The following is a 24,652-nucleotide window of genomic DNA, read 5'->3' on the forward strand; positions in this document are numbered from 1 at the left end:
AATTTTAATTGTTTACTGTATCATTATCGTATAAACAATGTATGGATATTGTACATTTTATGTGTTAGAAGTACAAATTTGTTTGATCATTGAATTTAATATAGTTTGTATACTACATGTGAAAACATGTGTATATTATAGATACTGTATAATTTGTGTATTAGAGAACAAATATGGTGGATCATTGATTTCAAATTAAGAACTGTATTAACATAACTACATTGGTAAACATATTAATAACTAATGATATAAGGTGTAAGAATAATAAAAGCATCATATTAATCAAACTTAATTAACTAACAAAATCAGAAAACTACTTAGGCCAACATCAACAAAATTATCTTTCTTACACCATCAAACTAATAACTAGTCACTAATTTTAAGAATTCTAAATTTTTCGTTTCAGTCTCGGCAATTTCTCCCTTTCAGGTACTGGTTCCTTGCAAATTTTTGGACCACCCAATCTGCTAGTAACATTTCCTGTTACTTCACTCTCACTAATAGCTCCATCAGCCTGCTTTTTTCTTGCATAATCCCACAGCAGGGCACCATACCTCCGACGATGAAGATCGGCATCAAAATCTTCTTCTAAAATTTCAAATACACCTTGACTGATATATTCAGCAAAAGCACATGTGTATAACCCACAATCACTGTAAATAATCACAAACATAAAAAATAAAAAAAAAACAGTTAATATTTAATATGTATGAACACCATTATAATATGTTAAAAATAATATATAAAGTAGAGATACATACTTAGACTCCGGATGTTGTTCTGGCAAATGATCCACAAAGACATATTCGAAAGGATCATCAAAGCTCTTCCCAACATATGCTGGTTCAGTTATCCAGTTTATGTCATTTCTTTTCCCATAAAATCCAGTGCAATTGAAAAAGAGAGGTATCATGGTGGCCAGCCTTTCAACAACTTCTCGAATTGAATTAGTATGCATAGCCCCACCCAGGAATGAATCATATACATAGAAACACCTTCTTTTAATACATAAAACAACCAACACCCAATGGTATTCTTCGCTTATATTGACTGGGATGAGCACATATCAACTGTATCCCAAGAAATATTTGCAATCAATTTAAACCCACGAATAATTTTTGCCACATTATGCTCAGCAATAATAAAACACTTATCATTTTTGTATTCCTTGTACTGCTTGTGGATAGCCTCAACCCACTTTATGAAAAAACAATTTGTTGTTGTGTATCTCACTGGGTTATTTGGACCATACTTTGCTTTTTTCCTCAAGTAATACATAATGACATCAACATGCTGAAAAAAGAATGTCAACTAAAATATAAGTAAAATGGTAAAGAATTTCTGTTATTAAGTATTCAGTTTAACAGTCATATATCAGTTTTTATAATATGCATACTGATATGCACATTTCATACACATATGGTATCTCCATACAACATTCCACACAAATTTCATACATATACACGCCAAATTATATAATCCACATAGCACTTGTGTCAAACAATGGCAACACATAAACTACCATTCTTGCGAAACCCAAAAATTAAGTATGAAAGTATTTTTCATACAACAAAAATAAAGTGAAATAAACAAATAAAGAGTCTGGAGACAACATACCGAGTCTTCCCACGCTTTCCCAGTTTGAATGACATTGTAGAACCACTCCATTTTGTCAACTTTCTTAACTTCCAAATCATAAGGATTGACAATCTTGTTGTCCTTTAAAGTGTATGCTGAAATTCTGGAAAGCAAAAAGCCATAAATGTTTGCAAGAGAAAGAGTTAAATAAGTAAAATATTTTATACATACCTGTTCTTCCGTTTAGAGACTTTAGCATATACCCAAGATGTAAATTCATTGAGCATGCATCATCAACTTCGAATCCATTGTTATTTGCAAAGGATGTTTTATGTTGAAATATATAGGTGATTTACCCGCGTTGCTGCCAGCTGAACTAAAACCAACATACGGAGATGATTTGTATTTTCCAGTCTTTCTGAGTCTTGGCTGTTGTTCAGGAGTGTAATTGTTAGAATACTAACTATTTTCAATCGCAACAATCTGGGTCTCGCTATATGCAGGCAATTCAATGTCATCAAGAGTAGGGGTTTTGGAGACAGAATTGCACAAACTACCCATTTTATCAATTTCAACAACCACATCATCTAAAGAAGTATCTGCAAAATTCAAATTTTAGAAACTTTAATACAATATATTTCATAAATCTTTAAAAACAGTACGAAACTAACAGTGTTAGCATCTATACAAATTAACATCTCCATCATGCACAGAAAGTTCATGATTCAGACAATTCACAAGTCAAGCATGAATGTACATGAAAGCTATAGGGTAGTATTAACACATATACTATCAGATATATACATGAAAGTAATTGGAAAGCTATTGCATAAAACCCTTTGTCAAACAAATACATTTCAATGAAAAGTGAAGTCCTTACCTAAATTAGGAACATGTTCAGTATGATTCATTGAGGCTTGTTGAATTGACAATTAAATACATTTTTGGCTAATGAATCAATTCAACAAGCCTTAATGAATCAATTCATCGGCTCCATCAAACCCATCATGCACACCAACTACATTTTGCATAAATAGTAATGTCAGAAGTTAAATGCTGAATTGACAATTAAATACTTTTTTTTGCAACAATTTTTATACAGTTTTCTGAATGGATTTATGGGTGAGAAATATGATACTACTAATATAACAAACACCAAATGGACTACACTCAAAAGATTCAGCTAAAACTCTATTTAGACCATACATTCATACAAAGTAATTTGCCAACTTATTCTCTACTAAATAGAAGCTATGTTAATACACTTTATATATAGTTTTCATATATGATTTTTGAGATGTACGTATGGCAGATTCTAATTATATCAAGAAAAAGAATGACCTTGAATCTTCAATTCTTCTTGTTCATGTAGACTCTTCAATGCTTCTACATCATCTTGATCATTATAACATGCTTCACCAATCCCAGCATGCATACCAGCTACACGTTTCATACAAAAATATGAATGATAATTAAGTTTTAAAAATATTAACTGGAAAAAATTACATACACATTTTGAACCATTTATGATATATCTATTTAAGGATGTGAAATATGGACATAAATATAATTTACTAGAAATTAAAAGCTTACTATGGGTCTTCAAATATACTACAGCTTGACCAGATATTGGCACACTTCCATCAAGCCCACCAACCGCACCCTTAGTCGCTTGTTCATCAACCTCAGCTTGTATGTCATGATACTTGTCATTCAGGTCACCACTATAAATTATTTTTCCATCTACAACCTTCACACCTCCAGTACCCTATATATTAATGAATGCTTTATCAATTTAAAATTGAATTAATAATATAGAGGAAATCCATCAAAGTTTTATTTTTTTAAAAAAAACCTCATATTCATTATTTTCCGTCTGCCTGCCATGTAAGGACTTGATCTCTGTAAGTATGTCTAATATTGATTTATCCAAATGTTGCTTCAACTATTTAAAATCATCCTCTACCTGATATAAGCAGTAAACAATAAACTTATTATTATTTGTTTATTTCAATAGAAAAAATAATAATAATGAACTTTATAATCCATTAATATCCGACAAATACCTTCTTCTGAAATAGTTTCAAATCTTCACGAACCTATAAAAAAGTAGAATTTATGCGCCATATATGTGTTAACCGACTCATAATCATTCCATACCTTTTAAAAAAGATTAAAAATAGTGAATTCGATAACTACATTTACAACCTCATTCTTCAATGCCTCAAACAAAGAACCATGTACAAATGGTGTATCACTAGTAGTAGTACGTGGTCGTGGCGGATCTGGTAACTCAGTGAGAAGTGGCAATTCATCATTTGCTGGTGTGATGTTGGAAAAAACCACCTAACAAAACAAAAAATTACATGTGTATTCATACCGGTTAGCAAGTCTAATAAAACATACATAATTGAACCCCTATTAAAAGTGAATGAAAAATGTATGCATGCTGTTGAAAGTGTTCTTGTTTACCTGATTCCCATAAGTTTTGAACATCCCCTCTTCAAATAGTCAAATGTACAATGTATCTTGGGATGTTTGCCAATTAAGAATCCGAGGAATGTAGTTTCGAATACGAGTAGCAACAAAAAGATCAACCTTTGAGCAACATTCATAAAACCAAACCTGCAAAGCAAGTGGAAAGCCCCTAACCCTATAATACGATGGATCACCACTCAATTGGTGACTAACAAAAGCAAGTGTTTCGTTAAAACAATCGTTTCCCCACGGATAGTTCCTATATTCACCACTCTCAACTAAGTCAAAGTGCTGCCTAGATACGTAAGATTTGGAAGGCTCAGTTGAGAATAGGAAATGTGCTAATAAAATACAAAATGGACATTTTTACAAGATCATCATCATCCACACAAATGCTTCCTTCATAAAAACTTATCAACTTACTCTTGAGTACCCTTTGTTGATTGGGAAAGTAACTATTCATTAACCTATTTGGTGAATTATGGTCCGGAACAAATTCACTCATCATGCCGCATTTCAAACCACTAATAATGGCAAACTCTCTTATGCCAAAAAAGAGCTCTTCTGCATTCAACTTGATGATAAACATATCATCTCTATCATTATCAGTCTCCGCATACATCAAGTTGCGAATGAGTTGTGGGTGCACCTTGATATTCGGTAAATCAAGAAAATGACCAAATGGGGACTCCCTAAACATCTGCAATTGCTTCTTAGACTTTAATCGCAACTTTATATGCTCAATAGCTTTGATGTTGGTGTAAGTACAAAATCTGGTTTGAACCTTCTTTACCTAAATATATAATAAATAACAAATTACTAAACAAAATCAAAACTAAGAGAAAATCTGATACACTGAAAAGGTCTTAAATGTGTACAACACAACAATGAATGTATTTTGAATGTGTATGACAAGAATATGTATTACCACAAGAGCACAAATACTGACAATATATAAAAATTATGTTTGTTATATATGGCTCAAGTATATATACAACAAAAATACCTAAATTATACAACATTGATACACAAATATTAAAAATCAAGTTTAAAAATGAAACATACCATTTATTAAACACAATTCATACCAATTATTTTGCCCACAAACAACAATTAAAGTATATGTATTTTAGGCTTAGTACAGTATATGTATTATAAGCTTATAACAGTGAATGTATTATTGGTGTATAAAAAGTGTATGTATTAACCGCAGATGAACAATCAACTCAAAAAATATAACAAATTTATGTCTACCATATATGACTCAGGTTTATATACAATAAAAATACATAAAATATACAACATTCATACAGCAATAATAAAACCCAAATATAAACATGATACATACCATTTTCTATCCAAAATTCATACCAGTTCATTTGAACATAAACAAAAATTAAAGTAATAAATACTTGTTTTTTACCTTCAATTTCGGTTTTGCATGGTTTCTCTTTGATGTTTGACCCTTTTTAACATCTTTTTGTAAAACAATATGAAACTCATTTTCTTTCTTCGGATTAGATGTTTTACCACTGTCAACCTTCTTTTTCTTAGAAGAAGGAGAAGCAAATTCATCTTCAAAATCAGAATCAGAATCAGAACCGATTTCGTTTGAGATTCCAAGCGAAATTTCTTTCCCCTTTCGTTTGCCTTTGCTTCGTGTAACCATTTTTTGTTGAACTACCTTGGGGGTAACAATATGTTGTTTTCCATCTTTCTTAACAGGAGATTGAGTGAATGCATGCAGATCGAAAGATGGATCCGGACCAATGTTCGGGCTAGAAGAAGCAAAAAGTCGATTGATTTTAGAGGTTGGAGTCCCCATTAGAAGCTTTTACCAGAAATTCAAACAAGAAAGTCGAATAAGCAACACAAAAACTATGTGAGTTGTAGAAGATTTGATAACATCAAAGAAACAACGAAAATAGTGTATAATTTTACATCTAGAAGTTGAAATCGATATTTACTAGGAAACAAAATGGAATTTTGATATTTAAAAAAAAAAAAAACAGTATAAAATGGAAGAGAGGGAGTTTGAGAGGGAGTTTGTGAGAGAAAGAGAGACACAAAAGGCCTTTTTGATAAATGTGAAAAACGGATCGGATGAGAGAGAATAACTTTTTGATAAGTGTAAAAACTGATTGTATCTTCCAATATAGTCAAAATTCTTAAATGCAGATTCTTTCCTTCTTAAAAGCTTAAAATCAAGGCACTACACATTAAACCACAATCTGGTATATGAAGTAATTAAAATTGTATATTTTGTAAATAAGGAAAAGTATTAATATAATTTATAATATTTAACTTCAAGTGATATTAATATGTGATTTCCCCAATCGAATATAATCGAGCTCTAATGCAGACACCGAACATTGAGTGGGAAATAAGAAGAAAGAATAATTTATTTAGATTATAAAACTCGCTCTCTTCTTTGGTAAGTAGTTTTCACGGTCAATTTAAAATGTGAGTAATATATATTTAGATTATCCAGAACTTGAATATCCCTTACGTTGACTCTTTTTCCTCGGTAGGTGATTTTCAGAATCAACTTAATTAAAACGTGACTAACAGCCTGTTTGAATTAGCTTAAAAAAGTAGCTTATAAGTTGAAATTTTGCTTATAAACAAAATAATAATAATAATAATAATAATAATAATAATAAGTTGGGGGTAGCCCAACTTATTTTTTTTGGCTTATAAGTTCTTTTCATTCTTTTGCGCGGATTGCCCATCTTTTGGGGTGGTCTTTAAATTTTGCTCCTCATATTTGTGGTCTTTAAATTATGCCCCTCATATTACTGGTCTTTAATTTTTGCCCTTCGCATTGCAACTCTGAGCGTTCACGCAGAAATCATGAGGTTCTGAGTTTGAATCCCCGCTCAAACATAAATTTTTTAAAAAAAATTGCAAGGCAAGATTTGGGTCGCGTGTATGCCGGACTGGGCATACACTTGTTAAGGAATTACCAAGTTTATGCCGGACCCGGCATACTCATGCCTTATCGGCTTTGCTTTAAGAATCAAACTCCTCCCTTAACTTTGAGCAATAGTCATTCTCTCCCCTTTTTCCTAATTGTCTTTTTAAAATTCCTATTTCACCCTCACATTATCAACTTGTTTTGTTTTTTCTTCTACTTCTTTAAAATTATGTTTTTTTTGTCTCTTTAATCTATGAACAAATTTTCTGTAAAAAAATATTATTTTTGAGATGGAAAAAGAAAGTGTGAAATACCAGTTAAGTATATAATTAATGCCGTTCTATAATGAAATAAATGAGAAGAATAAGATTTTTTTATTATTATTAATAATAATCAAAACTCTGATATCTATTTATACAAGTAAAAATGACAGGTAATAATAACTTTGTAAATATATTTCAATGTAGATAATCAAAATAATTAATAAAAATAAATGTATATTCTATAACAAATTCCTAAAAATATTTTACTTTTTTATTATAAATGAATTTTAAATTATAATTTAAAATATTCCATTAATGATAACTAAAAATCATTTATATATTGATAAGAGAGAAGTGAAACTTAAATATACATATACATATATATGGAAAAATAACAGGTAATATGAGAGGGTGTGTGTGTACATATGTACATGCATGTACATACATGTACATACATAATATATACTTTTTTAAAATATCAACCATAAAAAGTAATATTCGATTTTTGTGATAAATTCATAAAAGGATTATTCTACTTATAATATGAATTTAAATGAAAATCTAACAATACCTAGGTTAAAAAAATAAATTTTATATAATATAAAAAGTATTGTATATATGGAGGATTGAAAATGTTAAGGGTAAAATAGACATCACATAGGATAAAGGGGGAGGAATGTTTATTATTCATAGTTGAGGGAGGAGTTTGATTTTTAAAGCAAAGTTGGAGGAATAATCTCTTGTACATTTCTCTTTTCCTTTGGTAAGTAAATTTACCATCAACTTAAAACGTGTATAGTAAATTTAGATCCCAAAACTTGTATATTCTTACATTGTTCTGTTTTTCCTTAACTTAAAATGTGAATAATATATTTAGATTTCATCACCCAGCCCAGGTGAAATGAGCAAAAGTGTGCCTTTAACAAATGCTTGTTCTTCATTTATAAATTTGTTTAGTAAAATGAGATAGTTCTATCCATTGTGTTTTCTAAATTAATGAAATTAAAGAGAGAGGACATCACTCCTTGGAGCAGAGAATACAATACTTTGTTTCAAACTGGAAAACTTGACCAAAAAAACAACATAGAAACTGGAAAGAAAAAAAAAACTCCTAGAGCAACTAAATCTTAGTAAAACCTTGATATCATGGAACCAAAAATGCAACATTGAGAACTAAAGAAAACTCTTAGAATTACTAAATAAGAATGACTAATAAAACTTAGTGAAAGCCTTAATATCATTGTCACATTCAAATAATCGCATATAAGTATCCTTCAAATCCACTTGAACACAAATACTTCCACATTCTGCATCATACATCCAACAACTATCAAAATCTCTCAATCCAAAATGCATCAAACTCGGCTTTCCCCAACCAAAATCAGTTTCCTTCATTGGAAATTTGCACAAACTCGAAATTACACACTTGTCAACTTCATCATTGTCAGTACCCCATTGTTTTGACATGAATATTTCTTTATATGAATTGGCCACGGTCGCGACTATGTCATCAGCTGTACCTATAGCACAAGCAGCAGTCGCTTTTTGCACCGAATTCCTAATCAGCGTTACGAAATTGTGCAGCTCCATCTTGGTCTCCCCGGGGACAAATAGCATCGGCGCATCAATTACATAATTCCCAAATGCATTATCTTTTAGAGGTAACGAAATTTTGCCACGCAAATTCACTGGGAAAAACACTAAGGAAGGCCTCAAATATCCGTGTTTTGCTTCTGAAACACGGATTAGAGCCCTCCATAAAAGTGCCGTGATAATTTCAACTCTTGAGGGCTTAAAGCACAATTCCCCTGAATCTATTGCCCCTGATAATTTGTCTCTGAGCAGTGACATAGTAACTTCATCAATAAAAAACCTTTTGGCAACATATTTTGCATCTAACTCTTCTGGATAAACACGAGGTGGGAAAATACTCGATAAATCTCTTGCTGGAAGAATCTCACCGAAATCAAAACTCATGAAATTAATTTCCTTAGCTGGAATCTCCGATTTACACACTTTAGCCCACTCATATACAAATTTAAAATTTGTGAATCCATCCATCAGGGCGTGCGATGCACTAATAGATAGTGCTACACCACCACATTTGAACGTTGTTAATTGTGCAACCACAGGTGGAGTGGCATCAAAATTCGCGTCATTCAAATCCTGGATTTCCTGTGGGAAGAAAAGCAAGGCGAGATTAAGGTCCTTTTGTACTTCATCCATGAAATCGTCGAATTGACAATTGACCTTAGCTTTTATGAACGTAACGCCTTGGTCAAGGCAATCGACTGAGCATCGATCTTTTGATAACCTTCCAGCTACAGGGTAAACATGAGTTAAAACCCTGGACAGGGATTGTTCGAGTTTTTCATCGATGATGGACTCGTTGCCACATGGATAGAAAAGTAGTAGCGGTATATGTTCCCTTTCAGCAAGTTGATCGAAAAACGATAACTTGTAATTCTTAAGGTGTTGTGGTGTTGGTGAGGATGGTTTTATGAGCTTTGTGGAAATGATTTCCAAGTTCAATTCCATGTTAATTTGAATTTGGTAAATGGAAAACAAAAAAGTGAAGGAGGCTCAAAATAATTTTTCTATGAAGCTTATGCTATACCTATAACCTTTATATAGGTAAAATTCCAGGTTTGCTAACCCTTCACACATAGATAATAAATTAATTTGTTACCTAATTTAGATTTGATTTGGGGATCACTTGGTATGTGGATTGTGGATCAGATTATTGTAAACCTTAATGATTGGTATGTTTTTTTAAATTTGAAGAATGCAAAATCATACCATAAATAGGGTCGGATTTGGTACTTATGATATGGTAAGTTAGAAATATTCTTACTGTTTAAGAGTTTAATTTCTCAAATGATCATCTACTAACTTTACTAACTTTTTTTTCAATAGTAAAGTCACTAAATTAATTTTTTGTCATTTAAACTGGCGGAACTTTTTCCTACGTTGTTTTGAAAATCAATTGCTTATAAACATACGGAATCAACAAAAATGCCAAGGTGTACTGTCGCTTCTCATACTCCCTCCGTCTCAAAATATTATTGTTTATTTGAAAGGTAAAATTGAAGTATAGTTGTTGAATTTATAATTTATTTGAAATGTAATAAGTAGTTAGCTTAACCAGAGGTTTCGGGTTCGAGTTTCCTGGATACGGAGTCGATTTTGTTAGGGAGCACTTTACCCCTAATGTGAGATTTCCAATCCCGATTTAGTCGGGCCTCAATATTGGTGCTGAACACCGAGTGAGAAACCTAAAACAAAAAAAGGCATAATACATAAACAACCCTCAAACTTGGCCTCAGCTGGCATGCCCTCCAACTTTAGTATTCACACCTAGACACCTTAATTTGTATAAAGTTGAACATATAAACACAAATGCTGACGTGACAGATAAGCTACGGAGGTGTCTATATGATCATTTGTAAGTTGAAGTGTTCAACTGACAAAGTTGAGGTGCCTACTTGTGCACACCCAATGTTGGAAGACATACTTGCCAGCTGAGGCCAAATTTTATGTATTATGCCTAAAAAATTTAGTTAGCTTTATTTTTTTTGAAATAGTCCAGTGAATAATATAACCTCCGCAAACATGAAGTGTATAACTGGAAATCCGGTATAGTCAGGGTACTTATGCAATCTCCCAAAAGTAATCAAAAAAAAAAAAAAAAAAACTATTTCAAAACCTTTGAAGGTGCTGTACAGTTGAAACCCCCAACGTTCATTTTATCTGATGTTATGCTTGAGAATATCAAACATAGCAGTCTAGTCAAAAGAATTTTGTGATCTATATTACCTAAATGGTGAAGCCGATCCTATGTTGCGGCAACAAACGTATCACATGAAAATACACACACACACACTCCACTAATAAGTCTGTAGATTTATTTCATTTCTGTGCTGATGTCCGATACTAGTATTGGGGTAGCAATTAATTCAAATACATGCCACATAAGGTCCATTAAAGGGAAGATATAACTAATACTCCGTCTGTTTTGATTTATGTAAACCTTTTTGGAGTATGAGAGCCAAACTTTATAACTTTGATCATAAATTTTGACATAAATTTTTTAAGTTTGCAAAAACAAAATTTATATATTTAGAAACTACATAAAAAATATTGTAAGTAATGATAATTTATAATTCAAATAATTTAAAAATAATGTAAGAAAAACGTGATCAAAGTACCGACTCGTATACTATAAATAGTAATGGAAGTATAGTTTCATTTCTTATTTTTAATAAAGAAATACATTCAACCATCAAATTCTCTTGTGCAAAAAGTAATAATGAAACACAATTTATTTGCAAATGAAAAATTCAATAAAATCATCTAAAAACAAGTACATCTGCAAGTTGTGTGCCCTTATTTACTTTTAAGTTCCTTACCTTGAAGAAGAAGTTATTTCCAGGAAACGTGCCAAAATATACACAAGAAAACATGAAAAAGGAAAAATAAATAAAATCTACTGGTCCGTAATATTGTTGTACACCTATTAACTTGTACCTGCACTACACCTGATTACCAAAAAAACCCCATTTTCCCAAAATCTCAACTAATTCTTTGTCCTTAACCTTTATGCATAATTATAAATATAAATTGTGATCCTAATAAATAAACTTGAAATCGATAATCATTTTCGATTCTTCGTAAATATACACATCGATAGTGTAAATTTCACAGCAAAATATTTTCTCCACACGTAAAAGGAGGAGAAATTTGTAAGTATCCAAGCTATTTCTCTCCTCTATTTTTATTTCTGTTTTAATCTCGCAAATCATCGTTTCATTTTTCACAGAATCAAAATATCCAACATAAGTTATTTCCAGAAAACGCGCCAAATTATGCAACAAAAAAACAGGAAAAAGCAAAAAATAAATAAACAAATCTACTGGTCCATAATATTGTTGTACACCTATTAACTTGTACCTGCACTATACCTGATTACTAAAACACTTTTTCCCAAAATCTTAGCTTTATGTATAAATATAAATTGTGACCCTAAAGTTCCAGTTACACTATTTGTATCCACCATATTTTTCTCTCTAAATACACTTGAAATCCATAATCATTTTCAATTTCATCGTATATACATATATACATACACGTTGTTTGAGTGAATAGTGAATTTCACAGCAAAAAAAAAAAAAAAAAAAAACTATTTTCTCTGCACATTAAACGAGGAGAAATTTGTAAGTATAATCTCGCAAATTATCATTTCATTTTGCAGTATCAATTTGTGAAAAAATAAATTAATTTCTATAGCCTTTTTTTCTTTTTCTTTTTAATATATCGTGTTTTCTTAAATTTCAGCAATATATGCGATGTTAATAAGATGATATTATCGTTTAATTTTAGCTTTACTTATTTATCTTAATTTCTAAGCACAAATTCCTTATATTGTGATATAGAGTGAATTTCTCAGTAAAATTATTTTCTCTATCGAAGCTATTTTTATCATTAATTTGAATGTTTTGAATTGCAGAAAATTTATCAGTTTTAATCGTCTTTTAATTTTTTTTTTTTTTGCTGTTTTAATCTCGCGAATCATCGTTTCATTTTTATTTTGTTTTTACGAAATTTGGGTAGCTTTTATTGATATGCAAGTGTATTCTTATATTTTAATTAAGAAGAAAACATTATCTTGTAATAGTGCGATTAATCTAGTATGCTTGCAGTCATTTGTCTTATAATAGGGAGATTAATTTTGTCATAATACGTAAACAGACCCTCAAACTTGATCTCAGCTAGCAAGTATGCCCTCCAACTTTGGGTGTGCACAAGCAGGCACCTCAATTTGTATACAATTGAACGCATAAACACAAATGCAGAGAGTGTCTAGATGAACATTTTGTAAGTTAGAGCCCGTTTGGATTAGCTGAGAAAAGGTAGCTTTTAAGCATAAGTGCTTAAAGTACATTTTAAGTGCCGAAAGTTATTTTATAAACAAGTAGTTACGTGTTTAGATAAAAGTGTTTAAAGGGTTTTTAGAAGTAAGGGTAGTATTGGAATTAATAGAAAATATAAGGGATAAAAGGGTAAAGTTGTTGGTCAAATCAAAATGGCTTTTAAGCCAAAAAAATAAGTTGGGGTTGAGCAACTTCTTGGTTTTGGCTTATTTTAAGCACTTTTTAACTTAATTTACGCTGTTTTCTATTTTTGCCAAATATCCAAATAAGTTAAAAATGGCTTATTAAGCCAATCCAAACGGGCTCTTAGAGTGTTCAACTGGCAAAGCGGAGACAAGTTGAGGTGCCTACTTGTGCACACTCAAAGTTGGAGGGCATACTTGCCAGCTGAGGCCACGTTTGAGGGCCTATTTATGTATTATGCCTTTGAGTATATTTGCGGTCTTAATGTTCGTGTCCTGTGTAATTTAAGGCATGCCATGGAACCTTCTAGAAGGATCAATATGTGTTTGAATATATATATCTCTAGAGCATGTTTGCAGTTTTTACTGCTAGTGTTCTGTGTAATTTGATTTTACCTTTACTTGTTTACTTAATTTATTGCACAAATTTGTGTAGTATATGTTAAGAAGAAATCATTTTCTTATACTAGGAGATTAGTTGAGTATATTTTCAGCTTTAATGCTTTTGTCCTATGTAATTGATTTTACCTTTACTTGTTTTCTTAAGATTTAGCACATATTTGCGTAGTATGTTAAGAAGAAAACATTATCCTGTAATAGGCGATGAATCGAATATATTTGCAGTTTTTACTGCTGTTTCTTTGTGTTATTTAATTTTAGCTTATTTGTTTTCTTAAATTCTCGCTCAAATTTGCATTGTAAATGTTAAGAAGAAATTGTTGTCTTATTATAGGAGATTAGTAGAGTATATTTGTAGTTTTAATGCTTATGTGATGTGTCCTATGTAATTAATTTGAATTTCAGTTTTTTCCTTATCAAAGAGAAAATATAATCATTTTTTGTGCATTGGCACTTAATTGCAAAGTAACTCTATTTAATAGCATTGCTTTGTATTTTTCAGTTAATAGTAAGTAACCTGTTATAACAGTTTAACTTACTGTCAGTGCATATAACTTAAATCCATATAATTTTAGCTCTACTTGCGTTTTAAAATTTGTTTTCATTAATTATTAGCACAAATTTGCATTATATATATTAAGATGAAACGAAAGGAGTGTGATGTTTTGCTGGTGATGTGCTTTAGACGCACATAATAAATGTGTGTTTAATGGTGGTGTTCTTGCTAGTTTGTACGCATTTTGACTAATCTACCAGCTACAGGCTCCTTTCCACCAACGCGAATATCAATCAATCTTGTCTAGCCTCAAATGTAAAGAAATAACTAAGCTTATTAATTTATTTATTACTTCTAGTGGGACTTGAACTCTAGTCTTACGTTCCAGTTTCATTGACTGCTAGGTCAGACCCTTGGATGCTATACATATATACACACTCGAAGGCATGCCATAGAACCTTCTAGAAGGATCAATGTGTGTGTATATACGTCTAGAGCATATTTGCAGTTTACGTGTTCTATGTTATTTCTTTATATTTAGAAGAAATGGATGAAGCGAATATTTTCCTATAATTTGCAATTAATCGCGTACGATTTGCAGTACTGGTGTGGTATCTTATTTGAGTAACTTGTGTGCCACTTGCTGAACATGATGATTTTTGTTTGTTAGTGAAGAGGGCAATTAATGGCTTCTAGAGCGATTCTACGGAGGAGGAGGCTTCTTTCTGACTATTTGAATGTCTCTGCTCGGTCTATTCAAAATCTTCAAAGTTGGGGGTATGGGCAATCTGCTCATTATTTGGACTCCCGCGGTTTCAGCTCAACTATGAATTGTATTTGTCAAGGTTCAGATAAAAGAAAGGATCACGATGAAGTTTCTCCAGCAAAAGATGGATATTCGAGATTTTCTGGTTTAGGATTGTTCCAGCCAAAATATTATAATACTACAGCATTTGGCTATGTAAATAGGAAAGTTGATGTTATTTCTTCGATTGGCGTGAGGTTGTCGCCGTACTCTGTACGTTTTGCTTCTACAGCAACAGCAAAACAACCTGCTATGGAAAGTGATGACGAAGAAGACTTGATTGCCAAAAAGAAAAGTGAAGCTTCTCCTGAGGAATGTGATCAGGCTGTTGTAGGATTAAGTACTGCAAAGGCCAAAGCAAAAGCGAAACGGCCGCAAGAATCTCAGAAGGTTGCTAAATCTGTTATTCAGAGAATATGGGCAACACTTTTGGGGATTGGTCCCGCTTTGAGAGCGGTGGCCGCAATGAGTAGGTTAGGATTTGTTAGAACCTGTTGATTTATTTTTGGCTAAACAAGAAGTGTCTCTGATAGTGCTGAGTTGCATGCTTTCCTTTATCTCATTATGGGTCTTTATTCAGGGAAGATTGGGCAAAAAAACTTGCTCACTGGAAGCATGAGTTTATATCTACTATGCAACATTACTGGCTAGGTTTTAAGCTCCTGTGGGCTGATATGAGGATCAGTTCAAGACTGCTGATAAAACTAGCTGGTGGAAAGAGTCTTTCTAGACGAGAGAGGCAACAGCTCACACGGACTACTGCCGATATGTTTAGGCTGGTTCCATTTGCTGTTTTCATCATTGTCCCATTCATGGAATTCTTACTGCCTGTATTCTTGAAGCTGTTTCCAAACATGTTGCCATCTACTTTTCAAGACAAAATGAAAGAACAGGTCAAATATTGTCTTTCCGAGTGTTAAGTAAAATCTTTGTTCTTGTCTAAGTAGTCTGTAATCTTTTTACTTGTGTGATTTCGTATATTCATGCTAGTATGTAATTCTAGCCCTTGTTATCTCTATCTTGGTTTCGTAATATGTACCGGTGAAATGGTTTTCTGCCCACAAGCAAATTGCAGTGACCTTAACGATCTCAGATTATTACTTTTTGCATTTACTTAAGCTAAAGAGTTTATCCTCCTTTAGATCATCGATTTACTGGTTATGCTTCACTTATAGGAAGCACTAAAGAGGAGGTTGATTGCGAGGATAGAATATGCAAAATTTCTTCAAGACACCGTGAAGGAGATGGCTAAAGAAGTCCAAAACTCTCGAAGTGGAGAACTAAAGAAAACAGCTGAAGATCTTGATGAATTTCTGAGCAAGGTGATCCAGAGGCTAAAAATATGGAAACAAGAAGTGCCAACTAAGATCAATAGCATTCAGCTTGTCTAAATATGACGTTATAACGTGATGCAGGTTAGAAGAGGGGCAGGAGTCACAAATGAGGAAATTTTAGGCTTTGCCAAGCTGTTCAATGATGAACTTACCCTAGATAATATAAGCAGGTTGGGTTTGTAACTATTATTTTTATTCTCTACGGTTCTATCTAGTCTACTTGATATGCGATCTAATTTCTGAATATGGAAGGAATTGTATCTTCTCTATTTCTCAGGCCTCGATTAGTAAGTATGTGCAAGTATATGGGGATCAGTCCTTATGGAACAGATGCTTATTTGCGTTTTATGCTTCGGAAGAGATTGCAAAGGTGTGCCACATCTTCATCTTCCCATGTAGGATAATGTTTAAAGCAAAAAGGCATGTTAGAGATTGTTCTAGATATTCTGAATGTAAGTTTTTTGTCAATCACAGTTTGTGAAATAGGCCATACTTTGACTTGTTCTTGATGCTTTTGGAGGTACAAGAAAAGAAGTTTTCACTAACACTGTTCAGTAGTGAGTCACTTCCTGAATCTCCAGTATAGCATGACACTCTTTTGGTGGTGGTGTTTGGACTCTGTTTTAGTGTTTGAAGCATTGTCTCGAAAAATGGCATCAGAAACAAAATAGTGGTCTTTCATGTGGATAAACAGACTTGATATATCAGTCTGTTTAGCTTGCCAACAGAAATAAGAAAATGGTCTTTCATGTCGATGTATATTCAGTTCCTCTTGACTTTCACTGGGAAGAGGTTACAGTTTGTTTGATCATGCTTGCCCTTTGGTATTGACAAGCTATGTAGCTCAAACAAGCGTATATCTGCACCAGACTCCGGATAACATCTTTTTGTCTAATTGTTGATGGAAACAGTTTTTGCTCTGCTTTTATGACCCACAAGAGACCTCCAAGATAACATCATTTTGTTTTATTGTTGATGGAAAAAACTGTTTACTCTTCTAAGAAGAAGCTACATTAGTCAGTAGCAGAGACATTGCAACTTTACCAGTCTGTCTTAGTCAGTATCAATTGTTGATGGAAAAAACTGTTTACTCTTCAGGTGTTGTTTTTTGAGAAATAGAAGGAACATGTCTACTTGTTCATTAACATGTCATATGAAACATACGAGCTACTTCTGAAGTAACCAATTTCGTCCTCGTACAGTTGCATCTAATAAAATATACGTGATACTGAAAATCCCATCATTTTCATAGGATCAAAGAAGATGACAAATTGATTCAAGCTGAAGGTGTGGAGTCTCTTTCAGAGGCTGAACTTCGTGAAGATTGTAGAGAGCGAGGCATGCTTGGTTTACTTTCCGTGGAAGAAATGCGTCAACAGGTTCTTTGTCAATTTTGTTGTAAATAACATCGATAGAAATGTATTTTGTTCAGTTTGATGTTATGTGGATATCTGTCGAGTTCTTACTGAATTGCAGCAACTTTTCAGCTGCATCATTAGATGTTGGATTGCAATTGCAATATCTGTTTTCCATACTATCTTTGCAAGATATCGAATGCTGACTTCATGTTTTTAGAGATTTGCTTGCCAAAAGTTCTCATTGTCAATAAAAAGTACTCGTCTCAATTTGTTTGTGAGTATTTGAGTAGACATAGAGTTTAGGAAAGAAATGTAGGCTTTTGAAACATATACATAACATATCAGAAGTATTGTAATTTGTTCTGATATTGTTATTCTTGCGCAGCTCCGAGATTGGTTGGATTTGTCACTTAATCATTCAGTGCCTTCTTCACTTCTGATCCTTTCCAGGTATCTCCGTGTATTACTCTCTCTCCCCCTGCAATTCAGAACCTCTGGACTAGTATATGCATGGACTAATTATGATTTTCTGGAAGATTATTCAACTTGTAGCTGATTAATTTGTTCACCTTGGAGCACACATGACCTGCTGACCTGCTTTTTCCTTGCATACTGTGAGCAGGTCTTTCACCGTCTCTGGAAGGTTGAAGCCAGAGGAGGTAGTTGGAGCTACACTGTCTTCGCTACCAGATGAGGTTGTGGACACTGTGGGAATCACTTCCCTGCCATCTGAAGATTCTGTATCGGAAAGGAGAAGGAAACTGGATTATCTTGAAATGCAGGAGGAGCTTATCAAGGTTGATGTCTTTTTTCTTCTTGTCAAATGAACAGCCTATCTGATGCTGTGATCTTTTTCCCACCCCCCTGCCGGGATGTAGCGGGATCTGTTTTGTTCTCTTAACTGGGGATTCTATTTCTTGACTCCGTTATCTGTCAGGAAATGAATCTGCCTCTTAGGGCGTGTATTATATGTCAAGTTGTGTAAACATCAATTATCTTCTGCTTAGAGGTAATTGTAATTGTCAACAGGAAGAAGAAGAGAAAGAGGAAGAAGAGAAAACTAGAAGGAAGGAATCTGTTTGTAGTCAAGAGGATGTGGCATTGAAAGAGATGACTATTCCAACTGCTACAGAAGCACAAGAGCAAGCCCGAGCAAGAGCAATTGACAAACAAGAGCAGCTATGTAAAATTAGCCGTGCCTTGGCTGTTCTAGCTTCTGCTTCTGTAAGGATGGAATTGAAAAAGTTTTGGACTGTACAGTATCTGGTTTTTTCTCTCAATCTCTTATAACTTTATTTTATGCAGTCTGTTAGCCAAGAGCGTGAAGAGTTCCTGAGGCTTGTAAATAAAGAGGTATGTCATTGAGAAACCAGACCAAGAAAGGCAAATGGGAATCTCTTATGTTAAAACTATCTCTTAATGATTCTTTCTTCTGTTTATCGTTTTATTTTGTCTTTTCCTATAGCTTTTAATCATGTTGACCTTCCTACATCTGTTAATGAGTACTAACTGCTTTTATGATGGACGTCATGCGCATTTTGATTTCTATCATGCTAAATTTCTCTTTTGCTTTTAGTTGAACAATTTGTTTCTCTTACTAGGAAACAAAGTAAAGATGAATGCTCACTATTCAATGGAGGGAGTATGGGTTATTGATGATACTGGAAGTATAAATTCTGGGCAAAGAAAACAAAATAAACCTTAACCTTCGTTCGTTTAACAAAATGAACCTTAACCGTCTTTCGTTTTCCTTTTCCTATAGGTAAAAGAGATGATAACTTGTAGTTAGGATGGTTGTAGCATGGGGCTAGTTTCTGCGTAACTTTATTGCTGATGGTCATGGTCACTACCCAGTGTAATCCCACAATAGTGGGGTCTGGGGAGGGTAAGATGTACGCAGCCTTACCCCTACCTGGGTAGGGAGGCTGTTTCCGATTGACCCTCGGCAACCCTCCTCCTTTATCCGGGCTTGGGACCGGCAATGTGAGCGAGCTCACACAGGCGGAGTTCGTAACTTTATTGCTGATATGTTAAGATTATGCTACCTCAATTACTGATCAAAAAAAGATATTGCTACCCTCAAGAGGTTTTGTCACAATTTCTTGACTAGCTTAAACAGCAGAATATTCAATTAATAGCAGAGAAATAATAGGGCGCATTGTTTCTCCAGCTATACTCCTCTCGCTCTCTCCCCCCTCCCCCTCTCCTAACCAAGAGAGAAATTAACAATAAAATAAAATTAAAAAAAAAGAAAAAGAAAAAAGACATCCCTCCTGTGTGCTGCCTGGCTTGCTTTGCTATTCATGTTTTTCTGGTATTTTTCTTTAGGTGCAATGCATATTGCGAGTATCTCTTTGGTTCTCTATAAGGTCAGGTAATTCTCCAACAAGAATGACTCATGGAGGATTCCTTTTCTTGTCAGATCAAGCTTTATCATAGCATGGTAGATGAAGAGGGTGCAGTTGGTGAAGTGGAAGCCATCAAGGCATATAGAGCTGCTCATGATGAGAATGATCATTCTTCTGAACATGATGGGATTTCATCGGCACTCATAGATAAGGTGAGACGTTCAACATGAAATAGTACTAAAGGTGGTGACAAGGGAAACTAACAGAGGACTGGGATGTGTTCCTACAGCTGATTTGAAATTAGTTATTTATTGGCTGATGTGTTTCAGGTTGATTCCATGCTTCAAAATCTCGAGAAGGAAATTGATGACGTTGATGCCAAAATTGGCGATCATTGGCGAATACTTGACAGGTGAACAGCGGTATTTTGCTTGATAATTCTGCTTGGCGATCCCTGTAAAAAATTGCTTGATAATCACTTTTTGGCTTTGACATTTTCTTTTTCATACATCTCGTGGAGTTTTGGTTGCACTTATTAAAAAGAATCTTGAATATACTAGTACGAAACCATTTTGCGTAGTCGTGTCCTCCAACTCCTTAAATGAAATAAAGGTCGAACTTGAGGGAATGCTGTTCCCTTTAGTTATCTTTTAATACACCTGGTTTATTTTTAACTTCACAAGCATGCGGGCAGAAATGTGTTCCTTATCGTTGAATGATTCTCATGTTGCAAAAGTTGAATGATATCTGTGTTATCTTTTGAAGATGAATTGGCGGAATATTAATCATGCGCCATGCAGCTGAACATTACCATATCATGAGTGGAAGTAATGATTAGTCATGTTTATAATTCTCTCATTAATGTTCTGGTTTGTGGTGACCTAAGTTGCAGGGGAAGTTATATGTTCATCTGCAATTGCGCAGATCCAAAATTTAGCTTTTAATTGGCTTGCATGTTGTTTTGTTGTACAGGGATTATGATGGGAAAGTGACTCCTGAGGAGCTAGCAGCTGCAGCCATGTACTTGAAGGATACTCTTGGCAAAGAAGGGGTTCAAGAACTCATCAGCAACCTTTCAAAAGATACAGGTCAGTTTTCAATTTTGTTTAAAATCAGAAAGATAAAAGATTCTTGCTTTGACTGTTCATTTATGGTAGAGGTGGCAAAATTAGCCCATGAAACCATAACCTGCCCAACCCGCCCAAGTTTGGGCTGGTTATTGACCCGCCCATTTATTAGCTTAGCCCATCAAAATTTGGGTTGATATCTACCCCAAATTTATCCATGGGAAATTTTTTCAAAATATTTTCAATTTTTTTTTTATTTGATATGTTATAGATATAGTCGTAATAAAGAAAAATAATAATTTTATTAGGTACTAAAAAATTATAACAGAACCAATAAAGCAATTTAAACTTAGTAAGAATTGCGCGGGTTGGGTTTTGACTCGCTTTTTAGCCCATTTCAGCCCAACCCATTTATTAACTCAGTCCATTTTGACCCGTCCAAATTCAGCCCAACCCGCCCATTTGCCACCTCTAATTTATGGTTATTATTGGTACTCCTGGAATATCTTCACTAACACGTGACATGGTTTGGTATGTGACTTAAATAACTAAAGCTTTTTGCAGTTTAAATGCCTTTGTTGGTGAGACACTGTTTGATAGCAATTAATGATCCCACATTTTTTTTTTTTTGGCGAGTGAAGAAACTTTTCATTACCAAAATTGCTAATATGTAGAGAGTTCAAACTGTGCTAGCATAACAGCCACACAGTTAGCATACTTCCAACCATGACATCAAAAACTCAACTATAAGCTGTGAAATAAGCAAGAAACTAGGGATAGAAATTAAGCACTGCTATTCTTCCTGCTAACTGTGTGGCTATAAGCTATCTGTAGCTTTTAACAGCATATTTGATGTGAGTCCATTAGAAGAATTATACTAGTACTAAAGAAGTCACATATTATCTATGTACATAATCCTTGAATTAAGAGTTCCAAACCTCAACTGTTGTAAAAAAGCCAGCTTAACTAAATAATTACCGTCTCACTGTAAAAAAGCCAGGTTAACTTGTTTATTGACAGTAAATAATAGACGTCGGAAAAGTTAGCTATAACATTGTATGGACACCAATGGATTCAATGACTACCTTTTGTTGTTTCAGATTCCTGATAATGACCCTCATTTCTTTTAGTGGCTTTTAATTATATCATATTTCCAGTACGTCAGAAAATAGTCAACTCTGACTCTATCTGTTTGTTGTTTCCTTTTCTTTTACCATCTTTTCCATTCCTTTTAATTTCTTGAAGTGAATACTTAATTCACAACATTTTTTCTTCTTTAGGTTGATACTGAATTTTCTGTATTTGTGAATCAAATAAACGCGTTTCTCTAAGAAGCAACTCTTAGTTTACGATCTACAGTGGAGATTTATGTATCTGGAAAACAGGAGGAGAGCCATTAATAATCTTAATGCCTTACAAGTTTCCGGGAGTTAACAGTATCTATCAAGGCTGACATGAAAAATGAACGTTTCTCTATTTATGCTGCTTCTAACTTCTGTTGGGTCTTTTTGTTGCAGATGGAAAGATTTTTGTCGAAGACATTGTTAAGCTAGGCAGCCGTGTAGAAGATGCCAGGTCCGATGAATAGACTAAGTAATGCAACAGTTTTGGGTTACTTAGAAAATAATAAAACATACACTTCACTAACGTAGTTCAGTCATGTAATTAGGCCTCCAATTATAGAAAAGCAAATGTCTGTTAGTTTTCATTTCTAACAGCAATTACTTTTACAGCCATTGAGGTTAGTCCCATTTGAGAAACTCCCCTATGTCATATGAACCCAGACCCTTCATAGGAATATGGTAAAAGATACAAGGAAAATAAATAGATATATACTGTAAGCATGTAAAGGGTATTCTAAAGTTGAGGCTGAATATTTTTGACGTGGATGTATACTGGAGATTCGTCCTATATCCAATATTCTGATGAGGAAACATGTTCTTTTTTAATAGTATGGGTTTGAATTAGGAGTTTCTCTTGGTATCAAAGGGGAGCTTCATATTCTGTCAATATTTCTATAACACGACTAAAGCGGGAGGTACTTTGATTTTTTTTTTTTTAATTTCTTATTATCCTTTCAATAGCCAGAAGATGCAAGTGATTGTTCTGACAGTGGGGTTTGCCTATTAATGATTTTTTTGAATTTCTCTCAGTGATTGTCACATTCACTAATACTGTACAACTCAAGTTCACAAACCACAACGGCACAAGAATCATTCCAAAATATGCACTAAGGGTCTTTTGGTAGGAGGATAATTTATCCCATGTAGGTGGAATTGAGTGGGATAAGATGAGATTATTAATCCCGCTCTTTATGTGGGATTATTAATCCCACCTTTTATCCCATTTACATGGGATTGGATGGGATATTAAAAAGTTATCTCACCAACTAAATATAGAATTAATTTCAATCTCATTGGATTAATAATCAGTCCATCCCATCGTTCCTACCAAACGACCCTAAGTGTGAAAAAGAAAGGACAAAAGACAACCCAAGACATAATAAGACCCGAAACACAATGCAGTCCATTTTCCACGTGACTTTCTGTTCACAATTACATCAGTGCTTCTCTTTCCTGTCTTTTTTGTCCACAGAAAGAATCCTAGAAGCCAAAACAAAGACAGTCCTACTTTACTCATGCTTGTGTTCATTTCAGTACTTTTTCTTTCTTTTCGGTCCAGTCAATCATGGTCCAAGAACTTTTGATGGGTTCCTCTACACTGTTATTTTGAGCAATTTTGGAGTATTTCAGAAAATACTACTTATCTACGGATACTTCAGAAAATAATTCTCCCACCAATTTTATATGGTGATGGTTGCCGACAGGCGTGGTTATCGACGGAGGATGATGGTAGCAGTTGGCAGTGGCGGTTCATAAATTACGGTGCATGATAGTAATGGCTAACTGTAATTGTGATTGATAGTGATGGTTGATAATATATTATGGCGGTTTGATGATAGTGATTGTCGTAGTGGTTATTGGTTGTTTTGGTTTATGTTGCTCAAGATATTCAAAAATGTAATTGGGTGTGTGGAATCCTCTGGAAGTAGTGCATTTTTGGAAGATTCAATGTGGGTGTGACAATATTTTGGCATGTCCGAGCAGCATAGGTTGTGGTAATAGTGATTGATGGTGATGGTTGTAAATGATTGCTTGTGATAGTGTTGTGGTGATTAACGGTGATGATGGTTGTGGCTGAGAATGGTCATGGTAGTAGCCATAGCAGACGGCTATGGTGGTAGTTGATAATGAAAGGACCAAAATCATTCATAATGTTTGAGTTTGGATCAAAATCATACATATTCTTTCATATGGTGCACTAATAGTACATTATGTTTGCATAAGTGGTGCACTTTTAGTTGCAATCCCAAATAAATTTAACGGAAAAGAACAAAAATGCCCTTGAACTTTTAGAAAAGGTATAAAAATACCCTTTATTCATCTATTTTGCTAAAACTACCCCTCAATTCAACTTTTTGGCTCATTTATTCCCCT

General features: G+C 33.7%; 2 protein-coding genes and 1 long non-coding RNA gene across 5 annotated transcripts; 1 reads left to right on the forward strand and 2 right to left on the reverse strand.

Annotated features, from left to right (window-relative positions):
• Positions 1-206: 206 nt before the first annotated feature.
• Positions 207-6,117, reverse strand: LOC132602623 (uncharacterized). 2 transcript variants are annotated; one of them, XR_009567841.1, is made up of 11 exons: positions 5,480-6,117; positions 4,051-4,849; positions 3,787-3,924; positions 3,645-3,677; positions 3,434-3,544; positions 3,172-3,346; positions 2,920-3,018; positions 1,810-2,177; positions 1,618-1,741; positions 762-1,293; positions 207-653 (listed from the first exon to the last, which is right to left on the reverse strand). It is a non-coding gene; the product is annotated as an uncharacterized LOC132602623 (long non-coding RNA). The 2 variants fall into 2 exon arrangements; XR_009567840.1 differs by having other exon boundaries at positions 3,645-3,924.
• Positions 6,118-8,272: 2,155 nt separating this feature from the next.
• On the reverse strand, positions 8,273-9,774 carry LOC132602624 (acetyl-CoA-benzylalcohol acetyltransferase-like). Its single transcript, XM_060315431.1, has one exon. It carries the CDS (start codon positions 9,772-9,774, stop codon positions 8,446-8,448), a length of 1,329 nt encoding a protein of 442 aa, XP_060171414.1. The 3' UTR covers positions 8,273-8,445.
• A 2,496-nt stretch (positions 9,775-12,270) lies between these two features.
• Positions 12,271-23,167, forward strand: LOC132604322 (uncharacterized). Of its 2 annotated transcripts, none has more exons than XM_060317776.1 (15): positions 12,271-12,449; positions 14,914-15,521; positions 15,629-15,941; positions 16,224-16,370; positions 16,464-16,552; positions 16,660-16,752; positions 17,635-17,761; positions 18,126-18,190; positions 18,363-18,537; positions 18,770-18,964; positions 19,046-19,093; positions 20,163-20,300; positions 20,418-20,500; positions 21,061-21,176; positions 22,673-23,167. In XM_060317776.1, exons 2-15 carry the CDS (start codon positions 14,929-14,931, stop codon positions 22,741-22,743), a joined length of 2,253 nt encoding a protein of 750 aa, XP_060173759.1. In that variant the 5' UTR covers positions 12,271-12,449; positions 14,914-14,928; the 3' UTR covers positions 22,744-23,167. The 2 variants fall into 2 exon arrangements, with proteins under 2 accessions (XP_060173759.1, XP_060173761.1); XM_060317778.1 differs by having other exon boundaries at positions 14,919-15,521.
• The last annotated feature ends 1,485 nt before the right edge of the window (positions 23,168-24,652 follow it).

Source organism: Lycium barbarum, chromosome 7 (genome assembly GCF_019175385.1).
Source record: "Lycium barbarum isolate Lr01 chromosome 7, ASM1917538v2, whole genome shotgun sequence".
In the NCBI taxonomy this organism is placed as follows: Eukaryota; Viridiplantae; Streptophyta; class Magnoliopsida; order Solanales; family Solanaceae; genus Lycium; species Lycium barbarum.